Here is a 14,377-nt window from a genome sequence, read left to right as displayed (position 1 = left end):
TCTGCAGTGACTGTCCAAGAACTTCTACCAATAGTACATGAACTTCCAGAAGAACTAAGAATGATCTGAATCAATTCTTCAACAGTGAATAAAGTATGTGTCGGGACGTCCCTACCTTGCATGCTGAGCTGAATGGCCCTGCGGAGATCTGCTTCTTCATCTTCCAAGTCAATTTCTTGGCGACTTAGCGCCAGAGCCCTCTGCAGATCCTCCTCATCTGCGTCTAACGTTCCTGATCCATCATTTGCTTCTAAGACGTGTTCTAGATCTGTTTTCTGGACTCTAAAGAATAAAAGCACTAAAAATAACTGCAGACCACTCTTCTATTTTAGATATAACATAGAGACATATATAATGCAAAGATTCTTACGTAAGTCAAAACTTACACATTTTCCGGCAGACAAGGTCTAATAATACGAAGGTTTTATTGTGATGTGAATCTAAGTTAGTATATTTAAATAATTCAGAGTTGATCCACGGTTAAACCAATAAACTTCACTAAAACATAAAGGTCTAAAAAAAAAAAATCACCAAAAAAAAAAAAAAAAAAAAATCACCAATAATAAAAGGACCACATCTTCAGTGTAAGCATGAAAATTTAATTTTTGTAATGAAATACTATCATATATTCCATACTGCAAGCTCAATTTTACCTCTGTTCTTTGAGTTGTGCTAATTCTTCTCCAATAAGTTTTGGTCGATGCATCTGTTGGACCCTGACCATCTGTAGGAGCTGGTCAGCTTCACAGTCTGGCAGGTCACCCTTAACAACAAATATAGAATAACCTAAAAAAAAAAAAAAGGCAAAAATAAACTAAAACAGTTAGCAAGTGGTTCAAAATTGATTAAAAATGACAGCAGATAGAGAGGCAGCACAGAACAGTGGGAAGAACACAGACTGAGGAGTCAGGAGTACCTGGGTCCAAATAATGCATCTTATGCTTACTAGTGGGGTGATCTAGGACAAATTACTTAGTCTCTGAACCTTGCTTTCTTCACCTGTAAAATGGGAACTGCCATCTCACAGAGTGACTATGAGAAGTAATCGAATCTGTAAAGGGATCTACTAAAACAGTGCTTGACCAAGTAGGTTACACTAAACGATAACAGAGAGGCAAGGAAAGGAATAAGGAAGAGCAAGGAATCTGGAATCAGATGACCTGGGTTTTAATCCCTTATCTCTTCTACTTCCTAGCTGCCTGGCCTCTGGTAAACCCCTTTACCCATCTATGTCTTGGTTTCTTCAACTGTTACATAGATTATACTGTACCTTCCTCGGAGGGCTATTTGAGGACACAATCAGAGGATGTGTGTAATAATGTGTAATATGGGTAAAATGAGTCATCTGTGGAAATAGCTGCCCCTGACTCTGACACTGACACATACACATCCCTCCAAACTGAAAACAGGAGCTGGAAAGCCAATATCCCAAATCTAGTCAAGGTGTTGAAGATGCAGTTCATGTTTTGAAAAATTTACACTGGCCCAGTGTAATTTTTTATAAATACGATTCTAGAAAGCCAGGGTTTTCCCAGCTGGATACGCCACACAATAGCTAAATAAGGGTGGGCTACACCTAAGTCATTCTAATCAATTTACGTTTTTCTTCATTTCTTGTTTTTGGCTGCACCACGTGGCGTGTGGGATCTTAGTTCCCCGACCAGGGATCGAACCCGTGCCCCTGCACTGGAAGTGCAGAGTCCTAACCACTGGACCTCCAGGGAAGTCCCTCAATTTACATTTTTCTACCATACATTTTCTTCAACTTTGGTGCTTGTTATGGATATTCTCTGTGAGCATTAACAGATAATGAAACAAATGAGCAAAGATGAAAAGGACTGTTAATGGAAAAACTCAAGAGTAAATCATAATACACTTAACATTTGTTTTTCACAAGGACAAGTGTGCTCAGAGTTCAGACGGTTTAACATGTTTTACGCCAATAAAATTGTTTCTAGATTCTAGAATAAACTATGTCAGCTCGCGATGCTCTTCCATGCAGAGCATCAAGAAGGGCAGAAGCTGCCTTATGGAGGGGGCACCGTAAGGATCTTGGGTTTCACTCAAGATTAGATTTCATTCTACGTGTGCTAGGAAGCCACTGAAGGGTTGACGAATGAAGCTGTGCTATAATGTGCATTACATTTAAAAAAGAGCACTCTAGGCTGCTTCATCAACAAAATATATAGGAACCAGTGTGCAAGAAGAGTGGGTCTTACTAAAATGGAAAACCTGAGGGATAGCATATACGGGGAGAAAAAAAAAAAAAAACGTCTTTTGTAGACGTGTTCAGTTTGAAATGCTTTCTGGACTTCTGAGTGGAGATGTCAGTTAGGAGTTTGGTGTTCAGTGTAGATGTCTAGGCAGAAGATAAAAGTCTAAGGAATTATTGGCAGATAGACTTTATTTAGAGATGATATATAAAATAATGGGACAGCAGTCAAGAAGTTGTCCAAGGACTGAACTCTGGGTCACTTCATTAGTTAGAGATTGAAAAGAGTAAGATCCATAAAAAGAATCTGAAAGAAGCAGCCAATGATAGCAGGTAAACCACCACAGAGGCTGGGAAGACTTGTGTAGACAGTATTTCAAGAAGGGAGGATATAGCTAGGAACAAAGGTTTTAGGCATAAAAGAAAAGGGATACAAGTATATAAAATCAAAGAAGTTACAACACTATGATCTTACATGTAAACTGGAGAGAGGTACATGACAACCAGCCTGGCAGCAATAAGCATGCCAGTGCCCAGACTGTGATCTCTAACCACCATTACTAAACAGGCAGGAAATATACAAGATAAGACTGAAAATTCTTATTATATGAGAAAGAAGGGCTTCAAAAGGCTAGAGTGGTCATTTCAGAAGCTTGGGAGTCAAGTTCAAAAGGTTCCCACTCATCCAAGATGGGACAATTTTGAGTATCAACATGAATAATAATTACAGTGGACTAAACCATATGAACTATGGTTTTAATGGATTTGTTTACAATGACACTTCAGAAACAAACCAATTACCTTTGGAGGAAGGATACTATGAAACCGACTCGTTTAAAAAACTGATAAAAGAAATATTTATCCTGCTTTTTCTATATGAACTATACTTCAGGATAACCAAACAGTTGATGAGGGAAAGTTTATTTGTATAGAAGTCCTCCAACTAATAAATGAAGGAATGACAGGAATCTGATATCACCATTTTGCAGTCTTCGATGAAATAATGTACTAGGCATTGATCATCAACAGCTACCCAAATCACAAAAAGAGAGATAAGTAGACACCACCATCTGTAAAGAGAATTCTGTCCTCCCAAAATCAACCTGAATCTGATCAAGCCTCTAGATATAAGGACCAGGCTATTGGGCATCCAGGGCTCAGAAGAAAAAAAGGATGCAACCAGCAAAATCTAGAACGTGGGAAAGAGAACAAAAGACCCATTTTCTTCAAAAGAATAAATCAAGGAAAAAAATTAAGAGGAGAAGAAACCTATAGATAGATTTTAGAGACACAGCAATCCAATGGAATCAATTAACCTTATTTCAACCTGCTTTAACTGTAAAAAAAAAAACCAAAAAAAACCCAGAAGAATCATCCAAGGAGACTGGAGATTTGAACACTGGTTGGCTAGTTGATGTTATTAGTTGATCTTATTACAGAATTGTAATTAAATTTCTATGTGTCATTATAGTATTATATATATATTTTTTAAAGAGTCCTTGTTTTTTAAAGATTTTAAAGGTTTTAATTAAAAAGACATCTACAAAGAACATAATAAGACAATTAGTATTTTCTCAAAATAAACTGGAAAAGGAAGTGGGTAGGGTAAAGGTAAAACAAGACTGGCCATGAGATATTTGTTGAGGGTGGGAGAAGGGTACAAGAGGATCCATCACATTATTTTCCATACTTTATACTTGTTTGAAATTCTTGGTAAGAAAGTTTTGTTTTGTTCTGTTTAAAGGAGGATATAATCAACTATACCCTCAAAAAAGATGAGGTCAAAGGAAGACTGAGAATTGAATACTGGCAGTGGCAAATGTGGAGGTCACTGGTGACACTGAGAAGAGGGTTTTCAGTGACACATTGGTTATGACAGTGTAACCGGAATGAGTTCATGAATAGGAGACAACACACTAGAGATGATTCTAAGGAGAAAATAAAAATGGGAGACAGCTGGAGTTTCCTGGTGTTAAAGATGTTTTTCTTTTTACTCAATGGCGAGAAAAAGTGGATTTCTCTGCTGATAGACATAATACAGAAAAGAGGGGGAAACTAATCACACAGGAGAGTGGAGTGACAAAAGCAGAAGCAAAGATCCTGAGTAGGTGGGAGGAGCTGGGACCTAGCCCCAAAGTGGAGAGGTTGGTCTTGGTTAGGAACAGGGGACAATTCATCTATTTTAGTAGACTCAAAGCACAGGTAGAGATAGAAACAAGGTGATAGATTGCTGGTAGAAAAATGAGGACGTTCTCTTTTAGTTGCTCCTGTTTTCGTAGTAGACTATAAAGGAAGGCCGTAAGCTAGGAGTCAGGAAGGGGGAGGGGAGTGGTTAGAGGTTTGAAGGCAGAAGTTGTGAAATCATCATCTTGGACAGTGGTAAGTGAACTAACCGAGAGAACATAGTAGGGATGTCAAGCAGCACTAAAGACTCATTTGAAATTTGTGATCATATAAAAATTAAAAAAAAAAAAATTTGTGATTATAAATTTAAAGGAAAATAAATCATATTTTATCTTTAGCCATGTTCAGCTGTTCTGGTGGAGGACTGTACAAGTCCAAGATTGGGTTTTAACCAGGGTTGGGATTTTGTCATAAAAGTATGATGGAGGGAGAGAAGGACAAAGGAGTTGAGAAATGCAACAGAGTTATTATAATGATGGATTACCGGAAATAAGCAGGGTGATACAGGATTTAAGGATGTAAGGGGAATGTTTAGGTTTGTAGTAGGGTTTAAAGAATTGTTGGAAATAAAAATATGGTATAAACATAGGAAGCAATAGTCAAAGAGTAGGATGCTTGTAACTGGGATTTGAAGGGGGTACAGTTGTTAGTAATGGCAAGGCAAGAGTGAAGAAAATGATCTTTGAAAGTAAGAAGAGGTTGAACTGGATTGATTTTTGATGTAGAAATCACCAAGAATGATGAAAGGAGTTGAAGTAGAGAGATGACAGTGAGTCAGATCCTAAAATCTGCAATAGAAAAGGAGGAAGATCAGACTGCAAAAGACTACACAAGAGCATGGGGTAGAGTTTAATCTCGTGACATGTATTTCAAAGAACCTGGAGTTTTTAAGGAAGAAGAGTGGCCGAGAAGGGGCAAGGAGGAGCAAGAAGAATACCTACACCTCCCCTGGCTCTGTGGTATGTTGGGTATGGAAGACAAAAGAACCATTACTGTAGAAGGGCTGCAAAGAAATCAGCATCCCCAGGGGAGGGCCAAGTGTCAGCAAGAATGCTGAATGAGCAGTATCATCCAAATCACAGCCTAAAGCTCACCACGTAAAACATAAAAATTATATCCTTGCCACTGCCATAAAAACGATATTGTTACACTCACTTTTTTTTTTAATTTTTTTTAAAAAAATTAATTAATTTATTTATTTTTGGCTGTGTTGGATCTTCGTTGCTGCGTGTGGGCTTTCTCTAGTTGTGGTGAGCGGGGGCTACTCTTCATTGCGGTGCACGGACTTCTCACTGCGGTGGCTTCTCTTGTTGCGGAGCACAGGCTCTAGGCACATGGGCTTCAGTAGTTGTGGCTCGCAGGCTCTAGAGCGCAGGCTCAGTAGTCGTGGCGCACGGGCTTAGCTGCTCCACGGCATGTGGGATCTTCCCGCACCAGGTCTCGAACCCGTGTCCCCTGCATTGGCAGGCAGATTCTTAACCACTGCACCACCAGGGAAGCTCCTTGTTACACTCACTTCTAATGAGATAGTTTTATTTGGCTACTTCAAAAGGTAACATTAAATGTTCAGTCTTTACTTACCTTCCTGTTGTAACTGAGCCAAGAAAAGTGCAAGGTATGTGTCCGATATTAATTCTGGACCCGTCAAGAGAGAATTCAAGTTGAACCACTGGAAAAAAAATTGTCAATATTTAAGTTAGTGCACATTGTAAGTAATAAGGAAGTTTCACATGTTAAGGATAGATATAACCCATCTAAACTTAGTAAGACTGTCTAAACACTGAAAACATGTTAAATCAAGATTTTTTTAAAGTAATTAAATAATGCGATTCTAAAAAACTGAAATAGAATGTTGCAAATTTATCACTATTAAATGTTTCAAAAGTTTGCTTTAAGCCATAAGCTCTAAATCCCCCTTCCAAAAAAGAAAAGAAACTGATAGCCAGTATTTTAAAGTATCTTTATTGATAGCGACAATTAAATCTTTTTTCAAAGGAACAGCCCAACAAAATCCTCATCTAATCATATTATATTGATGGTGGAAAAAAAAGGAAAACCACCCCGTTTTCCCACTGCTGATAATCTTGGTCAAGATATTTCAATTGAGAGGGCTTCCCTGGTGGTGCAGTGGTTGAGAATCTGCCTGCCAATGCAGGGGACACGGGTTCGAGCCCTGGTCTGGGAAGATCCCACATGCCGCGGAGCAACTGGGCCCGTGAGCCACAACTACTGAGCCTGCGCGTCTGGAGCCTGTGCTCCGCAACAAGAGAGGCCGTGACAGTGAGAGGCCCGCACACTGCGATGAAGAGTGGCCCCCGCTCGCCGCAACTAGAGAAAGCCCTCGCACAGAAACGAAGACCCAACACAGCCAAAAATAAAGAAAGAAAGAAAGAAGCTTTCATTTAAAAAAATAAATAAATAAAATATACTCTTAAAAAAAAAGAAAAAAAAATTCAATTGAGAGAAAGCCAGACATTCCAGGAAGAGAATTTATAATCGCCAACTCATTTTAAAAAGTTCACTAAGCCACTACTGCATGTAATTAGCATCATTTGGTCACTACTTCATGGGCGTCCTAGTTTAACCCACATGATACAAAAGTTTCAGAAGTTACTGTCAGCAACATGACCAACTACTTTTCCTGGATTTTCACAAAGATAGTATTTTTCTCAGTCATCTTTTTCTTTATACAGGGACCTCAGACAAGAGTCTATAGGAAAAAATACAATTTTAAACAAAAATACAAATTAGAACCAAAGATGACAAGCCATAATTTGACATTTCCTGTATTTGTCAAAGATAATTTGAAATGTGTAAATTCAATTTTGAAGAACTAAAATTTTAAAAATTTCTCAAAATAGGGGACTTCCCTGGTGGTCCAGTGGGTAAGACTCTGTGCTCCCAATGCAGGGGGCCCAGGTTCGATCCCTGGTTGGGGAACTAGATCCCACATGCATGCCGAAACTAAGAAGTCCGCATGCCGCAACTAAAGATCCCGCATGCTGCAATGAAGATCCCGAGTGCCACAATGAAGACCCGGCGCAGCCAAAGTAAATAAATAAATACAAAAAAAAATTTTTTTTTCTCAAAATAATAATGTAAGTTTACATGCAAATCAATACAAAGGAATTTCTAGAATTTAAGTCTTCAGATCTTGAAAGTGAAGAATATTTGATCATATTTTTAAAGATCTAAATAAAACCCAGAGGTTAAATAACCTTGGCAGTTGTCCTGCCCTGGTTTTTCCCAGAGTTGATTCCCACCTGGGTCAGTCTTCCCTGCCTCACACCACACCTCCTTACTTGCTCTTTGCCCCCCCAGGAGGGACCTTAAGAAATAATCAGTTATGATGAAGCTGCTTCTAGGCAGCAGACTTAAAAGATAATAGCAGGGCTTTTGTTTTTGAATTATCTTGTATTGATTTAATTCAATGTACTTTCTTGATTTCATTTCCTTTTTTGTTTTGTATTAGTTTATTTTTTAAAACAGCTTTATTAAGGTATGATTGACATGCAGTAAACTGGCCATATTTAAAGTATACAATTTGAAAAGTTTTAACATATGTATATATCCATGAAACCATCACCACAACCAAGAGTGAACATATTCGTCACTGCCAACTTTCCTGTGCCCCTTGTAATCTTCCTCTTTCACTGCTCCTTGCCCTCCTCATCCCCAGGCAACCACTAGTCAATCTGTTTTCTGTCACTATAGATTAGTTTGCATTTTCTACACTTTTATATAAACGGGACAATACGGTATGTAGTATTCTGTGTCTAGGTTCTTTCACTCAGCATAATTATTTTGAGATTCATCCATGTTGTTACATGTATCAATAATTCATTCCTTTTTACTACATTAGCCTGTTTTCAATAATCCTCTTTCTGACTTCCCTGGTGGCGCAGCGGTTAAGAATCCGCCTGCCAATACAGGGCACATGGGTTCGAGCCCTGGTCCGGGAAGATCCCACATGCTGCGGAGCAACTAAGCCCATGTGCCACAACTACTGAGCCTGCGCTCTAGAGCCCGCAAGCCACAACTACTGAGCCCACGTGCCACAACTATGGAGCCTGCGTGTCTAGAACCCATGCTCTGTAACAAAGAGAAGCCACCGCAATAAGAAGCCCGCGCACTGCAATGAAAAGTAGCCCCCCGTCGCCGCAACTAGAGAAAGCCCACGCACAGCAACGAAGACCCAATGCAGCCATAAACAAACAAACAATACCAAAAAAATAATAATAATCCTCTTTCAAAGAGTCAAAATTCTAAGAAAAAGGACTTTAACTCTGTTTCAAAAATGGTATCGTGTATACAAAGATCACTGGCAGGGCTTCCCTGGTGGCGCAGTGGTTGAGAATCTGCCTGCCAATGCAGGGGACACGGGTTCGAGCCCTGGTCTGGGAAGTTCCCACATGCCGCGGAGCAATCAGGCCCGTGAGCCACAACTACTGAGCCTGCGCGTCTGGAGTCTGTGCTGGGCAACAAGAGAGGCCGCGATAGTGAGAGGCCCGCGCACCGTGATGAAGAGTGGCCCCTGCTTGCCGCAACTAGAGAAAGCCCTCGCACAGAAACGAAGACTCAACACAGCCAAAAATTAAAAAAAAAAAAAAATTAGTTAATTAATTAATTAATTTTAAAAAAAGATCACTGGCAATTATTTTAAAAAATAACACTTTAGGTACTTTTCTTGATCTTATAAAAAGCCTTGCTCAAGACACATTCCATGTCCTTTTTTTAGAAAAAAATAGAAATGATTTATGCAGATACATATATTACATGGCATTTTGGAATGTGAATAACCTTGTTAAGCAAAAGCAAACATTACTGGAAATTTTTATTCATGCTAGACACTATTTCAGGCTTTGTGACATTGCTATGCTTAATACAAACCCATGAAAATAGTAAACTGACAGAGCATCTTTACAACATAAAAACTCATAAACATATTAAAAGTAACCACGGCTGTATTGTCTTATTAAATAGAGAATTTTACTTATGTTCTCTCTCTCTCTATTGAAACCAGGCCACATACACACATTATTGGTGAGTTTCATTTGCAACTGAAGTGAAAGGGACTGGTGCCTTAAAGACGAAGGTACAAATCCCTTACACTTCAGTTGCAAATGAGGTACAGAATGAGAAAAAAGACACAGGAAGAGGAGAAGCATTACCTGTTTTCCTAATTTTCTAACTGTAAACCAGTGCTCTTTATAATTGCATATAAATGATCTTTCATTTCTAGAAACAGGAAAAAAAAAACATACATAATATTAAGTTGAAATACTAGAGTTCATATTCATTTAGTTTGTCTATTGGAAAGTATTACACAAAACCTATGATGATTTAGGATTATATTCACAGTTTTAAGTATTACTGATTTTTTAAAAATTACAAAACAGTATGAATCTCTGTGCAGATAAGTGATGCCGTGCAAAAACGATGGCACCACACTCCATTCAAGGATCAGCTCTGCACTGCCGGACACTGAGGGGTCAGGAAGGCTCAGTGGGCAGATGTTCACAGACAGCCGCAAAAGGTGAACTAGGAAAACCTGAGGGATTGAAACGGGGAATATCAAAACAAAAGCATGCAAGATGTATTTTTCTCCTTTAAGAAAGTAGAAATTTAAAAATCAAATGTAGGAAAAGCAAAATAAAACCTTACATGGGATCGATCCTGAGCCTCTGATACTCTGGACTGTTAAACAGGATTAGTTCTAAACCCCAAACTTTCAAGGCATTGCTTATAACCTGTTATAAAAAAATAGCAACTTTTAAAAATTCCAAATTTAAGTAGTGTAGCCATGTTAGTTGTATATACAATTGTAGTTCATATATAAATTTCCCCAGAAGGTTATGGTTTTTAAAGTGTGTGTGTGTGTGTGTGTGTGTGTGTGTGTGTAGATATATCACTAAGTCCATAAATAATATACAAATGTAACATTAAAAGAGTACTTTTTACACTAAGTTTCTGGAATGTTCCAGAGAACCACACAATTCCTAGATAAAACTGCCTCAAAAATACAGATGTATTTTCTATCCAGTAAGTGCTACTCTTAAAACTAGTCCACTGCAAACATGTGATAATTTGGCTGCTATGGGTCCTGCTTTAGAAAACTGATAGTCAACTCACTACCTGATATGTAATAATGATAATTTTATGTCTATTAAAATGAGTTATTTCTGGGGATTTAAACTGAAGCTTTCATAAATTTTAAACTTCTATTATCACGGGTTTGTGATTTGTAGGAAAAAAACAAAAGGTAAACCTGATTATTTCAAACTGAGAAAGAAAAAGGGAAATTTCTGAAAATTCACTACCTACCCTCCAAGGTAGCCAACAAAGCAGCAAGTGAACCAGGCACAAATACAGACAAAAAGTGAATGCTATGAGGTGGGCAAACGTGAACTGGCACCAAGAGCAGCGCTGCAGGGACTTCCCTGGTGGTCCAGTGGTTAAGAATCCACGCTTCCACTGCAGGGGATGCGGGTTCCATCCCTGGTTGGGGAAGTATAGTAAGATTCCGCATGTCACGGCCACGTGGTACAGCCAAAAAAAAAAGGGCAGCGTTGCACAAACAGGAAATGGCAAGCACTGGGCCTGCTCAGGCCTCTGCTCCAAGCCCTGCAGTAGCTGTCACCTGTAACGGTCCACAGTAAAGCACTGGCTGGAAACGCTGGTGACTGAGGAGTCCAGGAGGACAGTACAGCGGAACACAAGCAGAGATATCTGCAGAAAAAGTTCCCCCAAGAGAAGTTCTAAAGAACTCTGGATATGCCTCACAGGTGTTAGAAATGGAATAAAAGAACCACGGATGAAAGAATCAATCTCACAAGTACAAACATATTCACCCACAGAATTCAAGGGGAGTGATAAGATTTAAAAAAGGAAAAAGGCAAAAGCCACAGACCATAATGAAAGAATCCACTCCTAGTAGGCTGATTTAAATGGAAGGTAGCAAAGTGTTGTATTTTCTCAAATTTACACAGGAGATGGTAAGTTTGAAATACTGTGACTTACTGGAATTACGGTTATTAGCATCCAGATGCAAATTAACAACCTCCTTTGAAAAAGCCCTACTCTAAGATGAAGATTCTGTCATCCTAATTTTCATGTTTATCTATATAAAAATCTAATACTCTGGTGTAGAATCTTATACTCTTAGACACAATCTACTGGAGGAACTTCTGAAGGTCACATCATTACAGTGACTATGAAAGACTGGGAAAAGCATACCCTGAGCTTAAACAGTGCCTGGGACATAAACAACACTTAGTAGATGCCTGTGAGTACTTACTTGAATAGAGAAAAAGCCACTGTCATCCATATTTCCAGAAGGCTGCTGTTTAATTTGGATAGGTAGTTGGGACAGGGGTCGAGGGTGGGAAGAGAAGGATAGTGTCATTAGTGTGCATATTTAAAGTACCACCTTGTGCATTCCCATCTACAAAGTCGAGAGCCGATTTATAATTAACAAGTCAGATACCCAAAGGAAGAGTGGTTCATCCTTTTCTAAACAGCACCCACATTTCTTTAAGAAGTGTGATTTAGTGAGTTTAAAATCAGTACCTGCAAAAATGTGCGATAGTCTTCACTAGTAACTCCTCCTTCTGCCATTCTCATCCTCTCTTCCTCATCTAGCTGGTGTGCAATTGAAGATAATTCCACAGGGCTGAAGTATTCTCCTTGTAACAGGTTATTCAAGCAATGTTGAGCACAAAGTGAGCCTTCTTGCTAATATTTCCAAAAGAAAAAATTCAAATGGGATTTGTAAAACAGATTTGTACAGTATCTTCCCCGAAACAGAAATTTAATCATTAATTTAACACAGCCAAACCGAATATTTTTAGCTTTAGACAAGCATGATTAACACAGGTACATGCATTTTCATTTGTTAACATTTATTTTATAATTCTACCATTAATGAAACTACAATTATTTAGCTATATGATCAAAAATTTAAGAATGATTTATACTAAACAAACATCATCTGTCAAATACACCAAATCCCATTTTTATTAAAAACTACTCTATAATAAACATTTAGCCTCCTTTGTTTTCAGTGGCTAAAATAAATACATTTTTGGAGATTCCATGGTAAATTACTAATGCTGAAAGGGAATTTTAATCCCTAGAACATTTGTTCTTTTAACAAGATAATCTCTAATCCATCTAAATGCTCGTTCATGGAATTTCAAATCCATGAACAGATGAAGAATCTCAAGAATTGATATAGTAAGAAAAATTCTGTTCCATGTTTATGAAGACTTATAGCTGCAGAGCCAAGGTTCTCTTCAAGAACTCTGCAGATAATGTACACAGTTTTGGTGCATGAGCAAAACTGTCCAAAAACCACCCCTGGAGTTCACTTCTGGACAAACCAGCAAGGGGGCTGCATCCAAAGCTCAGTTCTCCAATTGGGAACTGGGATCACTGGCTTCCTGTTATGGGGGTGGGGAGAAAACAACTTCCCACAGGCCCTTTGCGGGCTGGGCAGCTGGCTTTCTTACACAACTGGCACCCCAAACCTAAATCCAGGCTTCCTCCAACTAAGCAGCCTGTGTATCACCCCTCTCCCCTCAACAGTGCTGCTTTCCTGTTTCCCTATAAGAGGGGATACTACTGGGTGGATGAGGTCCCTCCCAGTGAACCCAGCCCCGGGTTGGTCTCTCTGTAGTATGATGGCAGATGGGAGAACAGCTTCTTCTCCTGCTAACTCTGGCCCTCTAAGTTCTCCATTTCCCCAGTAAAGTCTGTTCCTTAACCCAACCTGTCTGACATCCTGCAGTTTGTTTCGAGCTATGTCACACAATAGGTCAGACCCCAAAGACCAACACCTTGCAAGATACATCTTTTTCCTGAGTTAATTTTCTAGGAACAAAATTCCGCTGCTGAAAAAGATACAGGATATATGTATATAATGGAATAGGAATGCAGCACTGAGACAGTCTGAGTGTGAGAAAGGGGGCTGAGACAAGTTTATCTTCATATTTTGGTATGGAATAAGTAACTTGAAGTAAAGAAGACACTATCCATCCCTCAAGTCATAACTACGATGGTGAGAGAGTACTTGTCTCCACTTCTTTTTTCTTCTACTGTATTCTTCCTGCCAGAAAGCCAGTCTCACTGAACAATATAATGTGAATTGGAGGGATACACAGATGTCTACTTATATTCTATTGAAAAGTGGGCAAGACAAACAAGAACTCACAAGAGGATAGCCAAATGGATAAAAAACACAGCGGGGGGGGGGCTCAACTTCATTAACCATCAGAGAAACCTATATTAAAACTACCGATGTGTTACTACTACACACTCCAGAATGGCTAAAATGTTGGAGACGATTAGAGACATCAAAACTATTATATACTACTGATGGAAGTGTAAATTAGTTGAACCACTTTGGAAAACTATTTGGAATATCTACTACAGCTTAACATCTACCTACCCTATGATCTAGCAATCCCACCACTAGGTACATAACGTAAGCAAGAGAAATGTAAACCTGTGTTCATCGAAAGACATGTATAAGAATGTTCATAGAAGCACTATTTGTATTGGCCCCCAAACTGGAAATTACCCAAATGCTCATCACAGTAGAATGGCTAAATTGTGTTACATTCACAAAGGACTACTATGTAACAATGACAGTGAGTTAACTACAACTACCTGCAACAATATGGATGACTCAATCAATATTAAACAAAAGACAGACTCAAAAGAGTACACTCTATATGATTCCATTTACAAAACTTCAAAAACAGACAAAACTAATTAATCGATGACTTTAGAAATCAGGGTAGTGGTTACCCTTGCAGAGGTGGAGGGAGAGTTAGTATCCTGGAAGAGAATGTAAGGGGGCTTATAAGATGCAGGTAAGGGCTTCCCTGGTGGCGCAGTGGTTGAGAGTCTGCCTGCCAATGCAGGGGACACGGGTTCGAGCCCTGGTCTGGGAAGATCCCACATGCCGCGGAGCAGCTG

The 14,377-nt window shown here is 39.0% G+C and overlaps 1 protein-coding gene across 5 annotated transcripts in view; it reads right to left on the bottom strand.

The window, feature by feature from the left end:
• ATXN3 (ataxin 3) overlaps window positions 1-14,377 on the bottom strand; it is a 34,906-nt gene that overhangs the window by 15,649 nt on the left and 4,880 nt on the right. For 3 of the 5 annotated variants that reach the window (XR_014242415.1, XM_082384563.1, XM_082384565.1), the window contains 7 exons: window positions 11,966-12,130; window positions 11,694-11,738; window positions 10,061-10,146; window positions 9,568-9,634; window positions 5,978-6,065; window positions 654-786; window positions 116-282 (listed from right to left, as the gene is read on the bottom strand). Coding sequence is in view for 4 of the 5 variants with exons in the window: in XM_082384563.1 (XP_082240689.1) it covers window positions 116-282; window positions 654-786; window positions 5,978-6,065; window positions 9,568-9,634; window positions 10,061-10,146; window positions 11,694-11,738; window positions 11,966-12,130 (751 nt within the window). In the remaining variant the exon portion in view is untranslated. The remainder of the gene's footprint in view (window positions 1-115; window positions 283-653; window positions 787-5,977; window positions 6,066-9,567; window positions 9,635-10,060; window positions 10,147-11,693; window positions 11,739-11,965; window positions 12,131-14,377) is intronic. The other 2 variants (XM_082384566.1, XM_082384564.1) reach the window with 2 other exon arrangements.

This window comes from Balaenoptera borealis (assembly GCF_965194805.1).
Source record: "Balaenoptera borealis genome assembly, chromosome: 3".
NCBI classification, from domain to species: Eukaryota; Metazoa; Chordata; class Mammalia; order Artiodactyla; family Balaenopteridae; genus Balaenoptera; species Balaenoptera borealis.
This window is presented reverse-complemented; position numbering and strand designations above follow the sequence as displayed.